This window comes from Watersipora subatra, chromosome 1 (assembly GCF_963576615.1).
Source record: "Watersipora subatra chromosome 1, tzWatSuba1.1, whole genome shotgun sequence".
In the NCBI taxonomy this organism is placed as follows: Eukaryota; Metazoa; Bryozoa; class Gymnolaemata; order Cheilostomatida; family Watersiporidae; genus Watersipora; species Watersipora subatra.
Genome location: NC_088708.1, coordinates 70,228,496 through 70,254,854, shown reverse-complemented (window position 1 = coordinate 70,254,854; position 26,359 = coordinate 70,228,496). Strand labels below are relative to the sequence as shown.

The window sequence follows — 26,359 nt, the reverse complement described above, 5'->3', positions numbered from 1 at the left end:
AGGTATGGTATGTCACTAGCACTATGATATATCAACAGAGGTATGGCGTGTCACCAGTACTATGATATATCAACAGAGGTATGGCGTGTCACCAGCACTATGATATATCAACAGAGGTATGGCGTGTCACCAGCACTATGATATATCAACTGAGGTATGGCATGTCACTAGTACTATGAGATATCAACAGAGGTATGGCATGTCACCAGCACTATGATATATCAACAGAGGTATGGCATGTCACCAGTACTATGATATATCAACAGAGGTATGGCGTGTCACCAGCACTATGATATATCAACTGAGGTATGGCATGTCACTAGTACTATGAGATATCAACAGAGGTATGGCATGTCACCAACACTATGATATACCAACAGAGGTATGGCATGTCACCAGTACTATGATATATCAACAGAGGTATGGCATGTCACCAGCACTATGAGATATCAACAGAGGTATGGCGTGTCACCAGTCCTATGAAATATCAACAGAGGTATGGCATGTCACCAGTCCTATGAAATATCAACAGAGGTATGGCATGTCACCAGCACTATGATATATCAACAGAGGTAAGGCATGTCCCCAGCACTATGATATATCAACTGAGGTATGGCATGTCACCAGTACTATGATATATCAACAGAGGTATGACGTGTCACCAGCCCTATAAGATACCAACAGAGACATGCAATTTATTTGTTTCTAGTAATTGCCTAACCACTAAAGTATGTTCACATGATTTTATGTTTTTGTAATTCTTCAGGTCTCATTATTTACCAAGCTACCATGCTTTGAAGTTGAAGTTTGTATGCATATAATAGCATTTTAATACACTACAGGACTGTTATGTATACTAGTATAATCACATGTGGTAGTATATAATAGGATGTCTCGTATGGTAGTATTATGACATAAAACAGCAATGTTACATACATGAGTAATATTACGTATAGCAGACATGTCACATATGCTGGTAACACCACATATGGCTGTACTATCATATACACCAGGAATGTCACATATAGTAGTAATGTCATACATACATTAGTTGTAATGTCACATATGCTAGAATTGGGAAACAGAAAATGGCAATTCCATTTTAACTAATAACATTGTGAGAAGGTACAAGTGAAGTTTATTTTGGTGTAACAGTGTTTTTTATGATTGGCTTTTATGGAACTCTACAGTAACATCACAACAAATAATACGGCTTGTTATATATGTGACCATTCTAAAATATGTTATCAGCTTTCAGCTACACAGCGGTCATTTTATTGTTGGTATTTAATAAGATACATACAATAGTAAGTATATTGGTCAGTTTAAGATTCTAGTACAACTCTATGTAAACACCACATTGCTATTATATGGTTGATGAGCTTGAGATAATTCCTAACTAGTGTGTGTGCGTGTGCATGCACACACCCATGCATGCACACACAAGCACGCACACATGCACAAACACACACAAACACACCCAGGTACTTAAAGAACTGTTTTATAATTTCTTCACTTTCATAGAGTGTATTTTTATATATCACTCCTTCTATGTAAAAGGTTATATATGTAAATTGTATGTTATGAATAGGTATTTGAACCGTATTTCTAGTAGTAACTGAAACTTTTATTCAGTAGTTGTCTACTCCTCGAACACCTGTTGCGCAAAGGCCATGACCACTGGAACCAATAACAATTAGGGTCGAAAGGTTAAAAGGCCACATGGTTTGTCAAACAGTAGTAGGTGCTCTGCATGACAAGATAGTGACATCTTCGCGTTCGGCTCACTAGCTGTTACCGTTCTCGTGCAATATTTACAGTATAGAAGAAATTTCTATTGTCGTTTAGTTTTTAGGATCACCATTTTAGATGGTGATCATGTCCAGCTCGCCAACACACCTAACTGTGTTTTATATAGCTACAGCAGGAAAACAAGGAGAAGAATTGGGATCGGATGAATCACAAATCGTGAATCTCGTTTACTTATTATTCGATGTTCTAAATAACAAGGTATAGTGCAATGCAGATACATCTAATGCTTATTTAGCTGTGCAAAACAGTAATTGTTTAGTCAGCTGTCTGTGCTCTACTGGAACATCTATATTGCTGGTTGTAATTCCGGATATACTTACTAATTGACAGGTGTAACGTAACATCCAATAGCGTTAGTGTGATAAAGGTTCTACGACTTACTCAAGGCATATGTTTGGTAATTTTAGACTAAGTATTCATAGCTGATTAACGGCTTATTAATTAGAAGAGAATCACTGGACGTTTGTATAATTTGGCTTGAAGCGCTCAGATCTGGAAAGAACCTGACAAGATGAAGTGGTGCCGTATATTTTAGCCTGAGAGTACATGTTATTTTATGGAGGTACTGACCTTTTGGGAATTTACACAGATATATAATTTTTAATGCACAAATGAATGCATAAAGTTCTTCAGTATTGTACAGACTAGCAATTTTACTAGCTCCAGACTAAGTTGCCAGTCTCCTTATTTCGCCATGGCATAAAGAGCCTACTGTTGCAGAGTGTATCTGGACAGCGCCTACTGAGCCAAAGTTCTCACTCGGGTTATGTCAATTCACATAATACAACTTTCATTGTGATGCTATCATCAAAAACATTTGACCTTTTTGACATCTACATGCGACTTCAAACATTATCTAGTAATTGAATCTTGCTGACAAACACACAGTAGTTATACACTGAAGACACGTGCTTTTAATTCGACTCAGCATTTGCTCATCGCATAAAAGTTACAGCGGTTTTGCCAAGGCCGAAGAAGTTGTGAGCTTGCCTCGTATGGCTTGATGGATTTACAATTACTTCAGCCAGTCAGTTGAATGAGTGATGTTTTCCAGCTATGCTTATGCCATGATTGCGCTGCATTATAAAGCACTTTACCATCCCATTGGTCTCCAAGGATATCGCATTACAGTTCCAATGACATCGCCATGCCTCATTGAACCTGCTTTTCCCATATCCATATTGCTACACCAGCCCAGCGTGACCAACATACCACTCTTCTAACCAACATTATACACAGCTGACTGCACTCGCGCAGCTGCCAGCATATCACAGTGCAACCACCAGCTTTCACCAGGCATATATTTTTGATGTGGTAGCACTTGTTATGAATATTCATGAGCAGAGATCTGTTGAACAAGATATTTGATGTCATGATTGTGCATGGCTGTGTTACCAGAATCCTTGGCAAGTCAATCATTGCGAAATAAGGAATTAGTATGCAAAAAGCAAACCTAGTTTCCAATTATAGAAGCTCCTAAAATGCTTTGATCCCTGTATAAATGAAGAGACATTTAGTTGGAAAATGAGAGCTTCTACAGGATATTACATGAAGCTCCGGAAGATTTTAAGAAATATTTTAAGAAATATCGCAGTGATGTAACAAAAGATAGTAGAATATACAAATCAAAAGACACAATGGGATTATGTAATATGCTTAGCAAAGTCTGTTTTAGCATGGTTATGTCACTACAATTACTGTCATTACGTGTACCACACAGGGAAGGGTGCACACTCACCCTCCCGCTTTGCCACCCAAGAGGAAAGTACACCCAAACACCAGAGCTGGGATGATTACTAAATTAATGAAGTCTTTAATGGTGTATTTTGTAACAATTACTAATGAAGCTATTTCTACTTTTAACACCATAGATTGTGGTTGGTATGTTTACGGCTGATTTCAAATGTGAATCAAAGGTGGTTAATATCGTGACTTTCACAGTTCCTCACTCATTGATCATAAACTGTCACAAATTAATTTAACATTTCATGCCAAGAGTTCACTTATGACATTTATATTCAAGTAAAACAATAGAGTAAGTATTCGGAGATGGTCCACACATTCTTTAGATATAGAAATAGGTTTGCACTGAGTTATTTAATTTTTATTTCTCGTTAGATACTCTTTGTTATCACATGATTAGTTATCTCCACCTCTCCAAGTTTACTATTTACAGACTTTCCTTGTGTCACCTTCTTCATCATACCCACTTCATGGCATTGAAGGTTTTTAAGGGAATGGTCCTAAGATGTTTGCCCCAATTTTTCTATCAATTGTTTTAATTCTAAGGAAAGCATAGGCTAACCTTCTTTTTTCCAAACCGCCACCATCTTCTTGAAATGTTTTGTGCCTAGTTTGACAGAGAAAATCATGTTGAGTATTCGCTAAGTTCTAATGAGACAATTTTGAATTTATAGTTTGCGAAGAAAATCTTTGATGACTTAACTTTTTCTTGATACACAGTGTTTCCACCGTGCACTCAAATTGATAACCAATTCTAAAATTTTAAGTCACGTTAACATTTAATTTATGTCACGTCCTGCTCAAGTATCCTAAAAAAAGTATCCTAAAAAACATCCTTACTGTTATGTTAGTAAGTTTTGTGAGCCGGTTATGTGGGTAGGTGATTTGGGTAGGTTATGTGGGTAGATTATGTGGGTAGGCTATGTGGGTAGTTTATGTGGGTAGGTTATGTGGGTAAGTTATGCGAGTAGGTTATGCGAGTAGGTTATGCGAGTAAGTTATGCGGGTAGGTTATGTGGGTAGGTTTTGTGCTGAGCTACTTTTTTAATTTTAAATTGGTAAAAATATTACCAAGACGGGAGACTTGAGTTTTTACTGGTCACTTGTATGTTATTGTTTATAACTTGAAACATGTTGCGATTGAAGCTGAATAGAACAACTCATTAAAAAGAGATTTTCAGCTGCGTGTTAACCATAAAAAAATTAAACCCCAGCGATAGGCCTATGCACAACTTTTTTTTCATGTGGAACGAGTGCCTGCTTGGAGCTTTGCTCATAGAGCACTGCAGAAAAAAAATTTTCTTGCATGGCTCAGCGGCACTCAAATTTCGGTTACCCCCAAGCAGTTTGTCTAACGACTGTAATGTTTTTTAAAATTGCAAAACCTGTTCAAATGAGAGTACTGCCTCATTCGATGTCTGCTGTTTTCTTCATTGATAATGAGACAAGCGGTTTAGCTTCTGCATTTAGCCAGTTTATCCTGCATGGGTGGGAGATTTGTGGTTTACCCTATACAGTGAAAGCTCAGCATGCGAAATTAATCCGCTTCGCTATTTGCACTATTTGTTATAACTCTGTCAAATATCTGGAAAGAAATTTAAAAATCATTGTTTCATTTAATTAATTCTGTAGCTAATGGATACTTTAGGTAATTTCACATCATTATGAAGTAAATGCTTCATATAATACTATACAAAAGTAAATGCGAAAAACTCGATGTCCCAAAAAACGACGTTAATAAAATAATTGATAAATGGGTATTAAAATGTCGTTGTCTTTATGGTAAATAAAGATTTGAGTTGATGTGTAGCCGTTTTGGCGATTCAAAAGAAGGATGATGCATTCGTTTTCATAGGTAGCTGTGCCTATAGAGATATAGAGATATAGTGCCTGTTTACCTTACTCTATGTAGACATAGAATTAACGTTCTTATTTAGGTTCTCTTGCTTTTGCACCGGATAATTCTCTTATATTTAATTATCACAACCAACCTCTCCAAGTTCCCCATGTACACAGCTTTCTTTGCCTCACTTTCCTCACAATGCCCACTAAATGGCTTTGAAAACTTTTAAACAATTGGTCCTAAGATGTTTGCTCCAGTTTTTCTGTTAATTGTTTTAATTCTAAGAAAAGCGTGACCTTGTTTGTACCACGCTAATGTGGTGTTCGTTGTGGTAAAAAGAATATGTGTGCAGCACATATTCTTTTACCATATTTACAGTTTTACAATCATGGTTTCTAAGAAGACTTATGTGAGTGATATTACAAATACCACCCAATACTCTTCTTAAAAACCGTACAACATGTATTATGCATTGTTTAATAGAACTCAGCTCGAGGAAGGAGAACTGTGCAGATGTGAAACGATTTACAAGACTGCAGTGCAGTATTTCAAGATACTTCGAATGCCATGTTTAAAAAATACTTTGTATTTTAAGACAAATATTTGCTCTAATGTGACATCCAATAGTCAAAAACTTACATGGGTGATCAGAGGTCGAGAGTTGTCTGTATTGGGAAGAAAGTCCATATGTTCACAATGTGAGGTAATAGGAACAAGGCAATAGTGGCAATTGGAACAGGAATACTGGCAATTGGAATGGTGCTAGTGGTTATTTGCCTGCTTGATTAACTTTTGCAGATAGTCACTGTACAGCAGCACCATGTGAAGCCAACTCACGACTATTCAGATAATGTCTTATCTGAGGAGTGCAAACAACTCACTGGGCTTAATGAGGAGCTGGTGAAGAATGCTCAGCCGCTTGAGCTTGTCTTGGAAGAGGTAGATGGTGTTTAGCGATATGGCGATGTGTGTCAGAAATGCTTCTCCCTGACTAGTCCCTCTATTCACAATGATAGACATGTAGCAATAATCGACTGTATCAGTGTTTGTAAACAAAATTTGGTTTTTGACCTCTCACTTTCAAACTGCAGTCAGTCAGTAAATCAGTGGTTATTCTTTCGCCGATTTATAATGATCTCTCTCAACTTTACACGTTTTAGTTTAAAATCTCTTTTGCTTTATCTGGCTAACGCGGCATACTTAGATGAGAAGAAATTCTTCTTTCAACCTTTAAGAGTATTAAAAGCTTATCCGCTAAATACTACCCATCCTTTTGACGAACTATCCACCGCTTTGAGTGTCATTCAAATCATTTGCCGTGTTCACGAGTGAGAGGTCATTGTGTAAAAGGCACGACAGGGTTTAGAGATGTCCCTTAATCGCTAATCACTCTGCGCTGTGATATTAGTTGCAGGACTTATCAGTGTGTGCCATCTTACAAACCTTTATCTTAATCTCGTCGCTGAGTGTTTGCACCGCGCATTACTTGCCCAGTAATGCCCGCTAATAAAAGTTTGTCGGACCTGTCTAGCTTGGCAAGCCTTTAATCTGAGCAAAAGCACTCTAAACTCGTGTCCATCAACGTAACAAAATATGGAAATGTTATAATTACACGCGCTGTTATGATGTGTGGGTGCTTCTATGTAGCCTATCTTCAAAATAAACATGACACCATATTGTGACTCGCCGTAGTGAAGCAGTCTTATCTTTCACTCCGATGCGACCACTTGTGGAAGGGTCAATATTCTGCATTCACTTTCAATAGTAGCTGTATCTAACATGTTTATCGTCACTTTCCTTGATCGTTAATTGTGTTAGTGCTGAGTACACATTTCACATGTTTTAAAGTTACTCAAAATCGTGTTGGAGACACGATAAAAATTAGAAATGATCACTAAAATGTACCGTAATCAAAGAATTTTATCAGCTAATATAGATTGTCAACTTTTAAAACACTTTTGTTCAGGCCACTCAATAATTCCTGATTTCTGTATTCACATTTTTATTTTGGCGTTTAATAAAAAATTATTTTGTTGATGCTTCCTAATCCCAATAAAAAGTCATACGATATACAAGCAGGTAATTAAAAAATTCCAATTTAATAAAGTGTTGCAAAGGAAACACAGGCCCCATTCATCGTCCAGTTCAACAACACTAGCGATCCCTTAGCTGTAACTAAGTATTAACTTGCCGAGTTTGTATGTGTCATTACTGCTACTTTTGTAGATGGACCGATTCTTCAAAGCAAAGGGAATACATCCAGAGTATTGTGGAAACAATTTCTTGTTTTGTGTAGACGGCCCGCAGTTAATACGCCTGTGCTTACAAGCTGAGGCTATGCAGAAGTCGATTCAACTAAGATCTTATTTCTTCAAGTACTTTGATCTTAGGAAGGAATTTCAAAAGTTGTACAAAAGGCCGGCCGTCTCAAAACAAGACATGCTCGAGTGTATCCTTTCTTGTCTTCATTTCATGTTACAATCTAGTTCGTACATGGCTCAAAAAGTGAAGTAGTTGTACGCTGCTTGGAGGCAGCCTATTTAATTCACTTTAACAGAGGTTATAAAGCGGTATTACAAAAATATTTTGATGTTTTTTTCAAAGCTGTCCTAATTTCATTGTTGTTCATATATAAGTCAGTTGCTGGCCAAGCTAAATTTGATAGGAGTCACAGTTAACCGCTGGGTGACCGCAAGTCGCATTTTATGTAAGCTGGTGGCCATAATCTTTGCTTGTTTGTGTTACAATTCTACTGAAGGAAATTCAACTGTTGTTGAGCGTTTTATCATTCATCCTTGTTTTGTGAATAACAACTGGAAGCGTATGGCTGATTGTGGAAGCGTTTCCTATATCTGCTGACATATGTACATCATCATCGTTACTATGCAAATGTGCAGTATGATATGTTTTGACTACTTATCCTTAACAGAATGCTAATAGACTTGTGTCTAGATCCAGATGCCTCTATCGACTACGGAGTCAGGCAAGTTCATGACATGGCCAGTATCATCAAGAGGTTGCTGACGGATGGTAAGTGGCAGCCACCTTTTACTAACCACCTTTCTGGTCCTGTTTTACAGTTCTCTAAGTCAGTTCACCATCTCAAATAGACTTCTACAGAACTCTAACAGTATGTCACGACTACACGGCTAGCATTTAATTTACCCAGAATTCATTCTCGCTGTTGCAAGGTATGCTGGGACATTCTAATTACCAAAATTTTAGCCTTGTCACTAATTGACATAATCTTCCATGACACGAGCCACTATTAAATGTTAAGCTATTTCTAATTAAAATTATATGCATTGCGAATGTGCATACTTGAAATTGTTTTGTATTGCAAGACTAACGTCGCTATTTGTCCTATTTCATTCGGTGCTGGAAGTTGCTCTTCCAATCGTGATTATGAATGTAAACTGGCATACGGTCATTTGCTTACTTTCTTTATCAATTCATGGGCAGAAGTGGACACGACTACCACTTTTCCTTTTTTGCATAAACAAATCTCGCCGGCTAGATAACTGGCAGTTACCAGAGCTTAAAAAAAATCTTTTTCAACCAGCACACTCTGTGAGGCCACCAATCAGTTTGCCTTGAGTGGACCGTGTAGCAATGGTAACTCAGGCTAGTTTGAATATATTCCAGACTAAAACGATCAATCGCAGATTAAGTTAGCATTTCTTATTTTATTTAACACTATTTATACTTATTATTACTAGTATTTTAGTCCATTTCTAAGGATTTATATATGCGTCAAACATTAGTTCTTTATTACCATCAACAATTTTATGTTGAATGCTTTGGTCAATTTCAAAAGTTATAACTATTGCATGTTTTAATAATCTGCAATAATACTAGACAGTTTGATATGGCCTGGTGTAAACCCTCTTTTTGTCTTACTCATGGCATGGTTTGTGGCAAAAGGTTGGAAGGGTGTAGAATGGTTAGTAATTTTGTTGTTAGAAAGCTTACATAATTCATTGCTCTAAGGGTAGGAAAGTAGTTCAGGCGAAACTAGCAGTATTGTTTACTAGCATGACACACTCATCGACTAGCCATATTTTCTCTTCAACTGATTGACAATACTTCCGTTCGGCGATGTTATGCTGATGATGGCCATTATTCATGCCCAATGGTCAAAGCACAACCAATGATCGGTGGCATAACAGAATGACTACCAAAGCACAACCAATGATCGGTGGCATAACAGAATGACTACCAAAGCACAACCAATGATCGGTGGCTTAACAGAGTGACTACCAAAACACAACCAATGATCGGCGGCATAACAGAATGACTACCAAAGCACAACCAATGATCGACGGCATAACAGAATGACTACCAAAGCACAACCGATGATCGACGGCATAACAGAATGACTACCAAAGCACAACCAATGATCGGTGGCATAACAGAATGACTACCAAAGCACAACCGATGATCGGCGGCATAACAGAATGACTACCAAAGCACAACCAATGATCGGTGGCATAACAGAATGACTATCAAAACACAACCGATGATCGGTGGCATAACAGAATGACTACCAAAGCACAACCGACGATCGGCGGCATAACAGAATGACTACCAAAGCACAACCAATGATCGGTGGCATAACAGAATGACTATCAAAGCACAACCAATGATCGGTGGCATAACAGAATGACTACCAAAGCACAACCAATGATCGGCGGCATAACAGAATGACTACCAAGAACGAAAAAGAAGAAGAAAACCAATATCACTGATGTCAATATTCTTAGCAAAGGTTTATTAAATCACTACTGTGTCACGATTCTCCACACAGATGGTGTAACGAATAATTGGAACTTCGAGATAGCTCAGTTGAACTGAATAATATACTTTCACTTATGTTTGTCGGCTGATAAAATGAATTTGAAATATATTGCAACCCAATGACTGATGTCACCCTCTAAGGAACTTTTTCACCAAGAAAACGAGATTGTTTCCAAGAAAGGAAGGATTGGTGTTCAAATAGCGCATTATAGAATAAGTCTGTGATAACTGATTGCTGTCGGAAGTAGTGTGGTCATCGGCAGATACTGTACTGAATGTCAGACAGCTTAGCGAGGTAGTCAGCAGTTGATGCGCGATTCCAAACATGCTCTGACAACTATGTGACAAGTGCTCGCTATAACAGGTGTTTTCTTATCAACTAGTGCAAACTGCCTCTTTATTCAGCATGGCCAAACAGACTGGTCTTATAGAGCAGGGAGGTATTACAGCAACTCGTCACTTATAAGTATCACCCCAAATTGAGACTAGGGTAGTCATGCTGGTAGCAGATGCTGACAAGTGGTTGTGGGCTATAGTTGTGACACAACGTGAAAGGCTGTATGATGGATAGGATTGCGTACGTACATAGGCCATTCTTTTGCGCAGGCAACCAAGCATACAGCAGACGATGCATACGGCACTGTCCTCTCTGGGCACTCTATAGGCTTCAGAAATTTGACACAGTTCACAGATTTGTAACAGAGATACGCATTCATCTGAAAGCCTCATGTACTCAGCTCTATCTCAATTAGTGACTGTCTTCACTAAATGCATTGCATAGAGTTATGGTTGTGTGAGTCTATAAACATGGTCATCTAAGCATTTCATTCGTAACTTTATAGCTTAACATTGTCTCTACACCCCTTTGTCTCCTGTAGGGCACCAGTTTGCAGAGCCAGAGAGGATTAAGGACAGATTACAGCCAGGCATATGGTGAGGGTCTCGCCATGTTTCTTACTTCTCCAAGTTTTTGTAATAAATATGAATACAGCGCTTACTGGTGGTTACTTGTTGGCATATCCTAACTACCAGTGGAAGGATTGTTACGTAAGCTGGACGAAAGGCAGTTTCATTCTTCAGATCTGTCCTCTAATTAAAGGCCTGGCTGCGAGACCATGAGGAATGTTGGTAAGATAAATGCGAGGCCTGTTTGTCTGTTTATTGCAGCAACAAGTCGGACTATGTCGATGATGACACTGTGATACGAGCTAGAGGTCTGCCTTGGCAATCGTCAGATGCTGATATAGCAAAGTTCTTCACTGGGCTCAATATTGCAAAGTGAGTCAGTCGTCAATGCTACCCTGTCACATTCCCATTGTCTCCTTCTAGTTTCTCGGCTGTCTCAATAACACTGTAACACACCTGCTGACTCCAATCCTTGGCTGAGAAGGGCAACGCAAAGATGAAGAAAATCCATTGAGGCTGCATATTTGGGTTTTTAAGGATGGAGTGTGAAATTTGACCATTATGAAGCGTTTTTTGAGCAAATTTTGATGTCATTTCCTGTAACCTCGACTGGAATGTTGTAAGCTGGAAATAATTTACAGGCTTTCCTTTATGCCCTTCTTTTACATTAATTCTTTACAAAGGTTGTTACTGACTGACTGTGTGTTTAAACTATACTGAGGTTATTTAGCATGCTGATAGACACTGTAAAAATTAGCTTGGGGTATGGGCTGACTAGGTTTTTTGCACTTTGGATGTTCAATTAAACACTATATGTCTGCTCACCAAGGCAGTATGAATATCCAAAAATCTCATTGTGTCAATGTTTTGATGATGAATGCATTCTTGTGAAAACCTTATTTCTGAGTTCAAAATTCTTGTTTGATTGAGTCTAGGTAGTTAGAATACTTTCAGATTGTCTGCGTGTAGGGTATATGCAGTAGGGTATATGCACTAGGGTATATGCAGTAGGGTATATGCAGTAAGGTACCAGTAGGACATTAGGTTGTCTCCCCATTCTATATTCTGGCGTACATAGGAGGCTGGACTTAGTGAGCGAAATCCTTCGTTTTTTCATGACATCATTCTATCGTTGTCGGCCATCTTTGTAAACAACTTTTATCGTTAAAAACACGAAGCTTTTTGCAATGAATTTTTGAAAACGATGCTTTTGTTTGCAATTTTTTATTATAATATCAAAACAACACCAAAAAATTATATTAAATAAAAGAATGACGATCGTTTTCTACAAATATGGCGGCTTTTTTCGTGAACCAGCGCATGTGCAAACGGCTTGATGACGTAAAAAAAACAAGGATAATAAGCGTTGTAAAACGCTAGCTTTTGCTTCAGTAATGCGATGAACGCTCTGGGAAACACACTGGGGGCATCAGACACAAGAATAATCTTTTGTCAATAGTTCCTAGAAGTCAATTTTTTACGTCATTTGTTATGAAAATTATATATTTAATATTTTGTTATTAATATTTTATCTGTAAAACAATTTAAAAAAAACTTACATCTTATTAATGACATGAAATTATTATAAGTTGAACTACTTTTGGTCGCATGTTTTGGAAGTTTTTATCAAACATACTCTCTGGCAATCAGTTGGCCATTCATGACAAAGTTGTTGGCAAAACTATCAAGTACTCCATATATACGTAAGTGACCGTGCTCGTGTTAGTGTCCGCCACAGCTAGTGTTCACTGCTAGTGTCCGCCAAAGCTCGTTTTCACCCCGCTAGTGTCCGCCACAACTCGTGTTCACCGCTAGTGTCCGCCACAGCTCGTGTTCACCGCTAGTGTCCGTCGCAGCTCGTGTTCACAGCTAGTGTTCGCCACAGCTATTGTTCACCGCTAGTGTCCGCCACAGCTCGTGTTCACTGCTAGTGTCCACCACAGCTCGTGTTCACCGCTAGTGTCCGTCACAGCTCGTGTTCACCGCTAGTGTCCACCACAGCTCGTGTTCACCGCTAATGTCCGTCACAGCTCGTGTTCACCGCTAGTGTCCGTCACAGCTCGTGTTCACCGCTAGTGTCCACCACAGCTCGTGTTCACCGCTAATGTCCGTCACAGCTCGTGTTCACCGCTAGTGTCCGCCACAGCTCGTGTTCACCGCTAGTGTCCACCACAGCTCGTGTTCACCGCTAATGTCCGTCACAGCTCGTGTTCACCGCTAGTGTCCGCCACAGCTCGTGTTCACTGCTAGTGTCCACCACAGCTCGTGTTCACCGCTAATGTCCGTCACAGCTCGTGTTCACCGCTAGTGTCCGCCACAGCTCGTGTTCACTGCTAGTGTCCACCACAGCTCGTGTTCACCGCTAATGTCCGTCACAGCTCGTGTTCACCGCTAATGTCCGTCACAGCTCATGTTCACCGCTAGTGTCCACCACAGCTCGTGTTCACCGCTAATGTCCGTCACAGCTCGTGTTCACCGCTAGTGTCCGCCACAGCTCGTGTTCACTGCTAGTGTCCGCCACAGCTCGTGTTCACCGCTAGTGTCCGCCACAGCTCGCTAGTGTCCGCCACAGCTCGTGTTCACCGCTAGTGTCCGCCACAGCTCGTGTTCACCGCTAGTGTCCGTCACAGTTCATGTTCACCGCTAATGTCCGTCACAGCTCGTGTTCGCCGCTAGTGTCCGCCGCAGCTAGTGTCACAGCGTGAAGAATGTGAATTCGTTGTAAATCTAGTGTGTAAATCTCTGCTGTGTTTCAGCCATTAGGAAAACTAGTTTGTTTTTGTATGCACTTTTATGTAGCCAGCTATTATAAGAAAAGACCGGGCTAACTAGCTCAGCTTAGTTTCCTTGTGCCAGTCAGTGCATAGTATGCTTACACCGTGAGGACAAACGGAAGAGAGGGAAAAGTGGTTACAACATTGCTAGACCTGCAGTTCCCATCACACACAATTTGCAATAATATTAGTTTTTTTGTTTACCAATTATTGCCAGACCACCATGTACAATCGTCACACGATTTTTGTCACACAATTTCGCACGAATCATATTTAGGCCAACAATCATCAAAACCACAAGAGAGCGCAATCATGCACTGGTGACTCACCAGCAAAATAGTTTTGGGTTGGCCAAGTTCCTACAGGCTTGTTTTCAGATTAGCTAGTCTTTAGTTGATATCTAACCAACCCTAAATATCAGTCAACTTTTTCACCGCCTTAACACAGATGTGTAGTGTGGAAGGTGTGAAAGGGACACTTCAAATGTCGTACAATATTATATTTATCTTGCGCCAGACTCCTTTATATAATACATTGACATTGAGGTGATTGCGCAATGTTAGATGTATAGATAGCTTCTAGTATGCTCGCACCCTCATTCAGATCTTTATTGTCCTAAGGCTGTGTTGATGTCTTCACTAGCTGGACTTATCACAAATATGTAAACTCTTGCTGTTTGAAGATGCCCTCGTGTGAGTTCTGATTAGTATGCCACGCCAGTTGTTGCTCCTAATAGCATGCCTTCACTCCATCCAGCTGTGAAGCTACTACTCAACCCTACCATTTGTTACTCCTCCCTGGTGGCTCTTCAACGCCATACCTTCATCTTATGAATAATATAGCATTAGCATATGATTAATGTCTGTTGGTAGCCAAAGAAGCATCCTGCTATGTCCTAGCCTTGTTGCGCTCCACTTTACCATGCTATGGTTGACTGCACTTGACATGAGTGCGCAATGGCCTTGTTCAGGCAACTAGCTGGCTGATACTATTGCAGGGGAGGAGTGGCTCTGTGCCTCAGTCAACAGGGCCGCAGGAATGGTGAAGCTCTTATAAGATTTGAGAATCGAGAGAGTAGAGATTTGGCACTGAGAAAACACAAGCACCATTTGGGCAATAGATATATTGAGGTCTACAAGGCTTCGGGTCGTGACTTTCTCAATGTAGCTGGAGGTAAGAAGTTGACGTGGCAAACTTATGGTAAACGTCCGAGTTGACTGGGTCTCATAGATATTGTTGAGCTGGCTAGACAGTGGTCAGTGATAAGGAGATAGCATTGGACACTTACTGCAATTATCTCTGATACCCTAATACTATGTGTCTACAAGGGGCTAGTATATCTCAATACAGTGCGCCCTCTAGTTAAGATGACCCTGTTATACCATTTTTTCGCCCTGTGATGTAGAACACGCTGATTTTTTGGCCTCTCAATATGAAATATTTTTCACCATATGACATAAAACAAAATTTCTCTCGAAATTCGAATTTGGCAGTCGGTTTGTTGATTACGTCGGCATAACAAATATGCCAGCATGCTATTTGCAGAAATCCCTCTAACAACGAATGAAAGAGATATGATGCTCAATCTTGCTCAGGTCGGCATTATTCGTTATTTGTTATTGTGAAAACGAAACCGAAAACAGACAACTGATAAAAATTTAACGATGTAAAGTTGAAGTTTTGTAAAATAGTTAAGGATACATACTAAAACTTACCTTTAACTATGTGTTTAGTAAGCTACATTCATTTACATTAAATTCAATGTTTATGTTATACGTCTGCCTCGAAAGTAAGAACTCCCAACAATACATACCAACAGTACATACCAACGGTACGTACTGTTGGTACGTATGCAGTACCAACGGTACATACCAACGGTACGTACTGCACATGTTACATTGTAACGTTACATTTTATTGCAGAACATAACCACTAAATACACTAAGGTTACTGTAGGTAATTGTAGTCACTAAGATTAGCACGTTATTTTGTTACTAATTTTTCATATGTACGTACATAAAATTTTGCGGATTTTTACCAGGGAGTGTTTGCATTAGATATTTACTATGGGTTTCTATAACACTCGATACGATATGTTGCGTAGTAAGATAGTAAGATGTCGATTGTTACGTTTTATTGCAGATCATAACCATTAAAGACAGTAAAGTTACTGTAGGTAACTCTAGTCAATAAGGTTGATATAATATTTTGTTACTAATTTTTCATGTGTACAATATGTACGTATATAAAATTTTGATGATTTTTACCAGGGGGTGTTTGCATTGGATATTTACTATGAGTTTCCATACCACTCTATAGGAAATCTTCGCTTTACGATGCCAACACTGGAACAAATTAAAATCATACGTTGAGGTTCCACTGTACATTTACCTTTGACTTTTTTAATTGTGTCACTAGAAATATCGTAGCAAAATATTTAAAATATGTTAGCATGAACCATGAGATACTTTCTGAAACACTGGCTTTTTCCTTTTAACCAGGTAGCAACACAGAGGCACAAGCATTCCTGTCCAGAGGTGCTCAGTGTATAATACGGATGAGAGGCCTGCCTTATACAGCTAATGCTGAACAAGTGGTAATTGTCTCCCTAAATTTATGCAATGCTTTTTGAAGATATGAATTTATCCAATGATTAGCATTTCACAGTCATACATATGTATATATAATGGATATAGTGTATATAATATATATACTGTGTATATATAATGGATATAGCATATACAATGTATATAGTGTATATATATAATGGATATAGTGTATAGAATGAATATAGCGTATATATAATGAATATAGTGTATATATATAATGAATATAGTGTATATATATAATGGATATAGTGTATATAATGTATATAGTGTATATATATATAATGGATATAGTGTATAGAATGAATATAGTGTATATATATAATGAATATAGTGTATATATATAATGGATATAGTGTATATAATGTATATAGTGTATATATATATAATGGATATAGTGTATAGAATGAATATAGTGTATATATATAATGAATATAGTGTATATATATATTGGATATAGTGTATAGAATGAATATAGTGTATATATATAATGAATATAGTGTATATATATAATGGATATAGTGTATATAATGTATATAGTATATATATATAATGGATAAGTAGTCAGGCCTAATGCTAACAGCGCTAAAAAAAGCGGAGTGTTATAAATAACTGGAGTGTTAAAAAAGATTAAAGTTACTTATTTTTTTTCCAGGTCGATGTTTCTCTCTGGAGTCACGACAGGTCTGTTTCCACCATATGATATACCACCAGTCACCTAAAGAGTGCAGAAGCATGAAACAGACTTGTCATGACTCCACAGAGAAACATCGAGCTGGAAAAAGATAAGTGACTTTAACCTATTTCAGCACTCCAGTTATTTATATATAAATTGGCAGGACATCAACTCTCATTGGCAATGGGATTTATCTCCCTTGCCGGCTCTGAGCTGCACTGATGAGGCTTCAATAGCCGAAACAGTACTGTCTGTAGCGTGAGTGTATATATATATATATATATATATATATATATATATATACACATACATATATACAGATATATATACAGATATATATGTATATATATCTGTATATATATATATCTGTATATATATATATCTGTGTATATATATCTGTGTATATATATATCTGTGTATATCTATATATATAGATATATATATAGATATATATATATAGATATATATATATATACACAAACATGATAATGTGCCACGTCGTAACACACCATCACATGGTCCAAAACTATCTTGCATTTCCTTGCATGTGCAAGGAAATGCAAGATCATTTTTAACGATGGGTTTTACAGTTGACTTGACTACAACCAAAATAGTTTACTAAATTACAAGTCTAGATTATTGTAGTTGGACTTACACCGGCACCACTTTTAATGGTGAAATCTACCGCGCTTTAGTTTTCACTTCTGGTACCGCAAAAAACTTAGCACCAAAACAAATACAAGGATTTCATTAGCAGCTGTTTTTTGTTTGCAAGGAAGTACAGTTAAAGATTGTACTACATGCCTGGGCTCTTCCCGAGACTATTTACTAAATGAGCTCTTCATAGAGCTGCTCGTTTGTAGTTTATATTACGACTCTGTAGTCGATAACCGAGTGTGCTAAATTCTGTTGCTCTCAGCCTGTGATTTCATCGGAATAACTTCAAAATCGTCTACTATTATTTTTCTAGCGACACATCACATTCATAATCAAATATTATGTCCAAATTTAGGTCTAAAGGATTTGAGTTGGTCTCTGATGAGCCACCAATTCTTTGTCTCCATTTTGAAAATGTACGAGGAAAAACAAATGTTTCAAGCATTTGTGTAGAGTGTCATCTGCAGACAATTCTATAGAAATTCAAATAAAATATAGTGCACATTCGCATTAAAAATGTATTACCTTCTGTCAAACTAACATGATTGTCGATCTATTTTTACTGTGCATTGCCATAAAGCGCTCAAGACTACCAAAAACCTTGCAAATTTCTGTTACTATAACTGTCTGATTCTGTACTGTAACTCCTGCAGGCTTACTGCAAAACAATTTTAGTTTAATTCAACAAATCATCCATAATGTGATGAAGCAAATGAATATTAAATTGTTCAAAGTAAAGCATAACATAAAACTTGTCTTTTTCAGCAGTTAGTATTTGATAATGCAACGTCGCACAACTCCAACTGGATCATTTATGTCTACTAATCTAGGCTCTATTCACTAAGCTATGTAAGTTTATTGATTATTGATGACTTTCTTGCAGATGTGCAGACAATAGGGTATTGCTATTGTTCTCTGGATAGGTAGGTGTTGGTTTGGACCACTAATCTTATATCAGGTGTCTGGAGGTCAGCTAGAATGGGTGCTATTCTTTGTGCATGTCAATGTCAAGAGACACACGTAAATTATGTATGATTTTTAAGCTTTTAATTTTTGTCTCCTCTGGCATTGACCTGCGCAGGATTGGTGCCAGGATCAATCAGCAGTTTGCAGCGTTAATTCCCAGCCTGAATGTGTGGATTATTTACAATGTGTTATGGGGGGTCAGCTGGGCTACTAGTGCTGGGCTCAAGGCTACTTGTAGTGGTGTTCGGGCAAAGGTGATCAAAAACATGCGCACCATGAGTGTACTTGCTGCATTTCCATTAATTGGTTTAGCTGTGATTATGATAAGAATCTATCAATATGTTGTTGGCTCGTTGTCTGTTGGGTACGGGTTATTCAACTTTACCGAGTTCTCCTCCCATGTGTATGTGAAGCTCTCTTATGGAGCTGGTTGACTAATATTCAATAGCAGCAATATTGTAGCTGTTGTCTAGAGATCACTGGTCCTGCTGGGGCTCTAAACCGCAACGTATTCTCGTCTGCTTCTGCCTGGAAGTGATTGGATTCCAGGAGTGGATTCCAGGATTGGGTTCTCTCGTGATTGTGGGGCTGTTTGGCTTGCTTTCTTAGGTTTCTGCTTTCTTTATTAAATCACTTTTGACAGGCCCAGGGCTAGACAATAATGATTGGTAATCTTTCTACCAGTCAGGGTTAGGATGGAGAAATTGTCTTCTCGTGTCTCATGCTAAAGCTGAGCTACCTACAGCGTGTATTTCCCTTATGACTTATGGTCTCATGGGTGGGTAAATCCAACCTTACACAAACCCAGCAGCTCCAGCCACTGTGAGCATTGCTAGGGAGCTGTTGGCTAACCTACGCTAGACCAATGCTACAATGAAGCCCCGCGCTCTCTTTGAAAATACCCGACGCATTACCTCATTCACCGCCTTTCTTACTGATGCTTCGAGGTGGTTAAGCACTTCAGAAGACCTATCTTCACAATATTTTTACAATAGCTTGAACAGCTTTTCATTATGTTGAAGAAATATGCGCCGAAACGAAGTTTGCCAAATTCATTATTTGGAGTTGCATAACTTATTTCCTCGTTTATTTAATGTTGACGAGTTTTATAGCCTACAATGGAGGGCGATGGGTGGGACGTCCCAACGTTATTGTCTGTTTGCAGCTACAGTTCTTCTGCGGCGGAGAAAAAGGAGTGGATGTGTTAGACGGTAAAGACGGCATTCTGTTTGTGCATCAAGTGGATGGCAGAGCCACAGGAGATGCCTTCGTTCTTTTTGCTACTGAAGATGATGCAAACATTGCACTCGGCAAGCACCGAGAGCTCATTGGAACGAGATACATCGAGCTTTTTAAGAGTACCACTGCAGAGGTTCAACAGGTGAGCTCGACAGTCTGGTTTTAGAAAGCGAGAATGGCATATTTTGATTATTTATAGCTACATGGTAATTTGTGGCACAGTTAGACCATGCGAGTTTACAGGGTTTTGTTGCCTTCAGTTCGTGTGAATGGTTGTGGGCCATGCCAAAGCTCTATATGGCCAAGAAAAGTTTTTATTTACAGTGTCTGTACTTCAAGTGTGCCATCATACTAGGAAATGCGTGCTTTTCAGGTATGATGTTATGTAGTATTTTTATGGGAATGTTTGCGAATGCTACAAAAAGCTGGTATCGCTATATGCAATAATGGTTTAGATTTACTTTTGAAACACGGATTGTTGTTAAAGATAGCGGTAGTTTATTTTAATTGATGGTGTGTATGAAACACAAGGCTGTCAGCAGACAGCACCTCATGCTTACAACCTTTGCAACTTGAACCCTTGAATATTGTGGGCAGGTACTCAACAGAACCATGGAACCACAGCTAAGAAACACTCCTCCTGCAGGAGCTGAGTCTATACCATTTCCATCACTTGGCCTTTCACCTATGCATCATATGAATCCAGCCCTCATGCCTTTCCTGCCTTCGCAAGCTACTCCCTCAATGCCTCCCACGGGCTTTGTGGCTGGACACGCCGTTCGAGATTGTGTGCGTTTGCGAGGCTTGCCGTTTGAGGCATCTGTCACAGACATTCTCAGTTTCCTCGGCGATTACGCTCGCAGCATAGTTTTCCAAGGAGTACACATGGTGTACAATTCGGCCGTAAGTGTCATTGCTTATACATTTGCAGGCTTGAAAAAGAAATTATAGCTTTAGGTAAAGGTTCTGGGCTTCGCAGCTGTGAGCCCAGAACCTAGATGAGAACCCAGAAGTAGATGAGTTTCCTCTCACCGACTGCGGTGCCTTATGCTAACAGCTTAGCTCATTCTGTCACTTCGTTGATATCAAAGCTGAAAATTACTATTATTGATGGTATTACCGGTATACATTTGCTGCAATAATTAGGTAATAATGAAGTTAGTTGTCTGTTTGTTATTTTAAATAGAATTTAGTTGATGTTTCAGTTTAAATCAGAGTTAATGTCTTCAAATGAAGTGCAATAAAACTTTCACAAATTTTTGGCAACAGCTATTTTTATATAAATTTAAATAAATTACTAAATAAATAAAATTACTAAATAGAAAATAAATAAAAATTACTGATAAATTTTTTATTAGCAAACCATCTGTGAATTCTAAAATGACTTTTAGTGATACTTTTGCTATTCTCTTACTTTTGATTAGTACTGAATCTAGTGATATAGTTGAGGAGGGGGTGGGGGTGCCTAAGGTGTATACTTAACCATAGCTTTTTACTATCGCACTTGGAGGATGATCTGTGTAGACATGCTAGCAAGTGTCATACATTGTCGGACTGTTGTGTTAAACTTTTTCATTCAAAGGCTGGTGCTGCAAAACTAGGCTCGTATTTTAAGGCTGACTCGATTCCGATCACAATTCGCATCGTAAAATTTTTGATTTAATGCATTATTATCTCACTTTGTCAAACGGATAATTTGAAGTGTTTACATGTATATGCCTTCTCTCTACAACAGGGTACTCCATCCGGAGAGGCGTTTATACAAATGGACTCGGAAGTAGCCGCAGAGTCGGCTGCCATAAACAGACACAAAAAGTTCATGTTGCTCTCTGGTATGGGTGGCAATAAGAAACGATATATCGAAGTCTTTCAGTGTTCAAGCGCTGATATGAGTGTTGTGCTGACAAACCCTGAACTGCCAGCCAACTTACAACTCCCCGGAGTTAACATTCCTCAAAATCCGCCTACATTTGGCAATGGCCTCCACCACGCCCTTAACCTCACCCCGCCAGGGCTATCCTCTCCACAGCAAGGCTCTCCTCCAACTGTGCCCACCAGCTCTACCCACAATCCTCTCACCGCGCCTGCTCAGCCGTTTGCTCTTCCTCAACTTCAGCCACAGCTACAGCCTTTGCTGCCTCAGAGGAGCCCACTGATCGCACAAGGTAGTCATCTCTGCAGCCATGTTTATAGTAGGGCTCTACTTGACTTTATCACTTTGTTAGACAGGTCTTAGTAACTATCATATCCTAACGGTGAGTTGTGCAGACGTGAGTTGCGCAGACGTGAGTTGCGCAGACGTGAGTTGCGCAGACGTGAGTTGCGCAGACGTGAGTTGCGCAGACGTGAGTTGCGCAGACGTGAGTTGCGCAGACGTGAGTTGCGCAGACGTGAGTTGCGCAGACGTGAGTTGCGCAGACGTGAGTTGCGCAGACGTGCTTCTGGACTTTGATCACTCATTGGCATTGCTGTTTTACAGTTTCATTTTAGTTTGATGTTGAGAAAAAGATCTATGTTTATACAAAATCTAACAGATGAGCATTTTTCAAAGTCAGTGTTAAAATATTAGTGTCCTGGGATTTTGAAAGTGAAATGTATCTTTGGATTGTTAACTTGCTCATCATGGCCGAAAAGACTTACGCTTAAAAAATTGTAGTCTAACAATTAACTGAAAAAATGGCTGTGCTCAGAAAATGTAGTTATTATTTTATTTATGAGGTTTCACTCAAATGCATCTATATTTTTACTAGTACTTCTGTTTTTGGAAATTTGTTATTTTTTACTTCAAATATAACCAATTTTACATACTTATGTTTTCCAGTTCTCGACAATGTTTTTCCTAAATTGGTTTCAATCATGTTAGGATATTGAGCTCCACGAAGCTTTTTTACTGTGGAATAGGAACCTTTAACGTTGCTTGAAAGCTTTGGGAGTTCACAAACAACATACTCGACCATTCTGTTTCCATGAATTTTATCACATATCTGGGACTAAAAACTCTGTCTCCAGAGGCTTTGCTTTTCCTGGTAAGTCACTCATATTTAGTTTCAAATCTAAAAAGGATATTCATGTAGGAAATAATCTATAAATGGTATTGTAAAAACTTATATAAATTCTATTAAATTAGAAATGGTAAAGATTGATTTGAAGATTACATTAAAATAGAAATTCTATAAACCTGAATAAAGCAGTTAGACAAATTTCAGAAATGTTTGATGAAACCTCTATACATTGTCACCCTCTAATTCATGTTAGTTACAGGGATACTATGGAACTGTTGAGAGAATGTTGATGAGTGACCAGACTGTGTATCTAGTTTTTCAATTCCAAGCTAACTCCTATAATTGTCAAGGAAACCACTTTTACTGAGCCAATAATAATAATAATAATAAGTACATGGAAACTAGGAATGTTGATGTCTGTATCAAAACTCCTAGCCTGAACAGGAAATATCAAATGGTAGCAAACACATTCCATATAGTATTCACACCTTCATACATGTAGCATTTGCTTATATATACATGTAGCGCTTGCTTATATATACGTGTAGCATTTGCTTATACATACGTTTAGCATTTGTACCTTACAGTTTTTTCTATAATTAGTGATACGAGTTTCAACGGTAGTTACTACTCTATGTTACTACAGGCTTGAACAGTCTTCAATTATTACTAAACTCATGGAAGAACTTTTATAATCATTTGATAGACTGTATAGCAGTAGTTGTAGCTCTTCATACTTACATTCATTGTTCAACAAACTTACCTTGAATCCTTCAGTCAGTGTTTTGATATTTTTAAATAAATCTCACAAAAAAGTTATTTTTTATCCAAGAAGTATCAATGTTTATAGACAATAGGTTTGCAAACTTTGCTTTTTGAATATTTAAATAGCAAATTAATTATATTTTTAAGCAAATATTCAGTTGCCGAAAACTTTAAAAACAGAATTTACCAATAAAGATCCTCAACCGAGAGAAACCTTGCAAGATCTTTAGAAAGTCAATTTCTCAAATTATTTTAAAAAACCTTTCAAAATAAATATTCTGATAATATTGCTAGCTCCTTTAACAATGCTTCACCTAATATCCATTCTATCACCAGAGTTAGATATTTTAAATGTGATGTGTATGTCAACCCACTTATTTTATTTGATCGATTAACTAGTGTCTCTCTTTATGATTGTTGTATGGCATAATTTGGAAAATATTTCTGTTTAAAATAAAATAATAGCCAATAATCAAGTATTAAAAAACTTTACAGCAATATTTTTGTTCAGATGAGCGGCTCAAAAATGCTAGACATAATTTGAAAAAGTTGAACTATTTTTCATTTTGATCTTAAAAGAAATTGCAAGTGGTCGCTCATAGTTATTTTACCAAGACATGCATCCGAGTGTAAAAATTTTAATAAGAAAAGCAAACATAAACCATTAACTTGGATGTGCTTAGTATGAGTTTCATTGATTTCTTGAACATCATTTGTGCGAAAAATTTGTAGTGATCATAAATATTCTATGTTCCATTTTTTTAAACAAATATACATGTAAAGTTATAAAAGCATGGGAATTTAAAATATATGGGTTGCCATTTTGTTTAAATGTCCAGAAATTAGTTTTCATAACTTTTAATATTTCAGTAGGTGCATATTATACCTGATGATTTGTATCAAACTTGATTAACTTTGGTTTGTATTCTGTTCAAAATCATAAGGCGTCAGGCGTCTACTATAACAAAATTCAAGTTTATTCTACTGAACTAAGCAAATTTGTTATTCGACAGGATTACCCTCAAGCTCTGCATCCATAATGGGGCTTGGTGCTTACACTCTACCTTCGGTGTCTACGGCGGGGGCCGTCCAACAGCCCCTCCTCCAACAGCAGCTGATGGCCCAACTGTCTCAGCAACAACTGCTTATGGCTGGTCAGTCCCCCGCATTTCCTGGCATGCAAGCAGGTATTCCTAGACCTGGAATGCCTGCAGTGCCCGGACTCGTTGGCGCCTCACCCATGATATACTACTATCCAAGTCCTCCCATCTCCCCACAAAACTACTTCAACCCGACTCCAGCTATTGGTGGCGAATGCTCTTCCGGTCAGTAACCTATGCTTCACAGCACTCCAATACCACTCACATGATCTGTTAACTTCACTCACTATAGAAGGTTTATGATATGGAGGAAACATGAGAATGATTGGTCGCTGGTAGGTGGCACATCAGCAAGACTTATCGAGGTAGCGGAGTGTGGGGAAAGATGGTAAATAAGCATCTGACAGGCGAAAGGGTCCCCCAACGCACTCCTTGCCTTCGCTATCATTCCATGTGCTTTAATTGTACTATAAGTCACTAGTAGATAAGTATATGACTATGATATCCGCGTAAATATCTGGGCTGACCACCCAGGCCCTCCTAGTCAATCTCTAACTACACATATCTATTCTCTCATGCCTTTTCTTCGTCGATCAGCGCATTGTCATTTTATCCAAAGAAAATATTGCTATCAGCAAGAATTTCTTGAAAGATTTTTTAGTCAGATTTGTATTATTGTACTCAAGTTGAATAGAATTATATTGTTGGTAAAATATGCATTTAGCTGGCATGCTATTTGGTGTGTCATTGGTGCTTCTATTTTAGTATTTTTGCTGCACATCCGCTTTTGCATTGCTCAATCATGTTGCAAGCATTGTTATGACTACTGTTGCTGTATGTTATGGTGACGTATTGCAGTAATTTGTTAACCTTTCATATGGTAATCGTTGAGAATTGTTACGTTTTCTCCCTTTTTGTGTCTCTAGTGGATTATACTTCCACCATTTGTTGCTCTGCAAAATCTCATTCCATTTTGTCGTTTTTGTAACCGAGAACGTGTAAATTCTCTAATGGATCGGCTGTTTTAATAAAACATACCAGCTGTCGCGACATCTCAGTTACAAAGAATAGACCAGGAAAGAAGAGCACAAGGAAGTACACAATGGTGCAGATATCACAGACAGCGCAAGCATCCTCTGGCATTGCCTCTGGTCCGGTAGACTCCTAATTACTCACCCACTGATGCTCATTCACTCACTCAAGCTTGGGTATATAGTTTGCTTGACAATAGGCGCGCAGTAACATTCTATATCTGTTATTGCTAGTATCGGTAAGCAAATGGAGGAGCCAGTCATCACGAGGCAAAGGTCTTCGAGTGTGTATGGGCACCAGCCATTTGATGATTGGGCTCTCTAACCTCCTCTCCCGCAATATTATTTTTCTTCTGGATATTTTTTCTCCCCTTATGTTGCACACATTCTAACCTAAATCATGAATAAACCTGATACTATCACATTACTAATCACCATTGCT

At 38.4% G+C, this 26,359-nt stretch overlaps 1 protein-coding gene across 2 annotated transcripts; it reads left to right on the top strand.

Moving 5' to 3' along the window:
- Positions 1-1,770: 1,770 nt before the first annotated feature.
- Positions 1,771-25,931, top strand: LOC137394621 (epithelial splicing regulatory protein 1-like). 2 transcript variants are annotated; one of them, XM_068081366.1, is made up of 12 exons: positions 1,771-2,010; positions 6,197-6,337; positions 7,625-7,847; positions 8,339-8,428; positions 11,074-11,128; positions 11,363-11,473; positions 14,873-15,048; positions 16,377-16,471; positions 19,946-20,161; positions 20,617-20,922; positions 21,755-22,184; positions 24,800-25,931. In XM_068081366.1, exons 1-12 carry the CDS (start codon positions 1,870-1,872, stop codon positions 25,117-25,119), a joined length of 2,304 nt encoding a protein of 767 aa, XP_067937467.1. In that variant the 5' UTR covers positions 1,771-1,869; the 3' UTR covers positions 25,120-25,931. The 2 variants fall into 2 exon arrangements, with proteins under 2 accessions (XP_067937467.1, XP_067937475.1); XM_068081374.1 differs by having other exon boundaries at positions 21,755-22,187.
- The last annotated feature ends 428 nt before the right edge of the window (positions 25,932-26,359 follow it).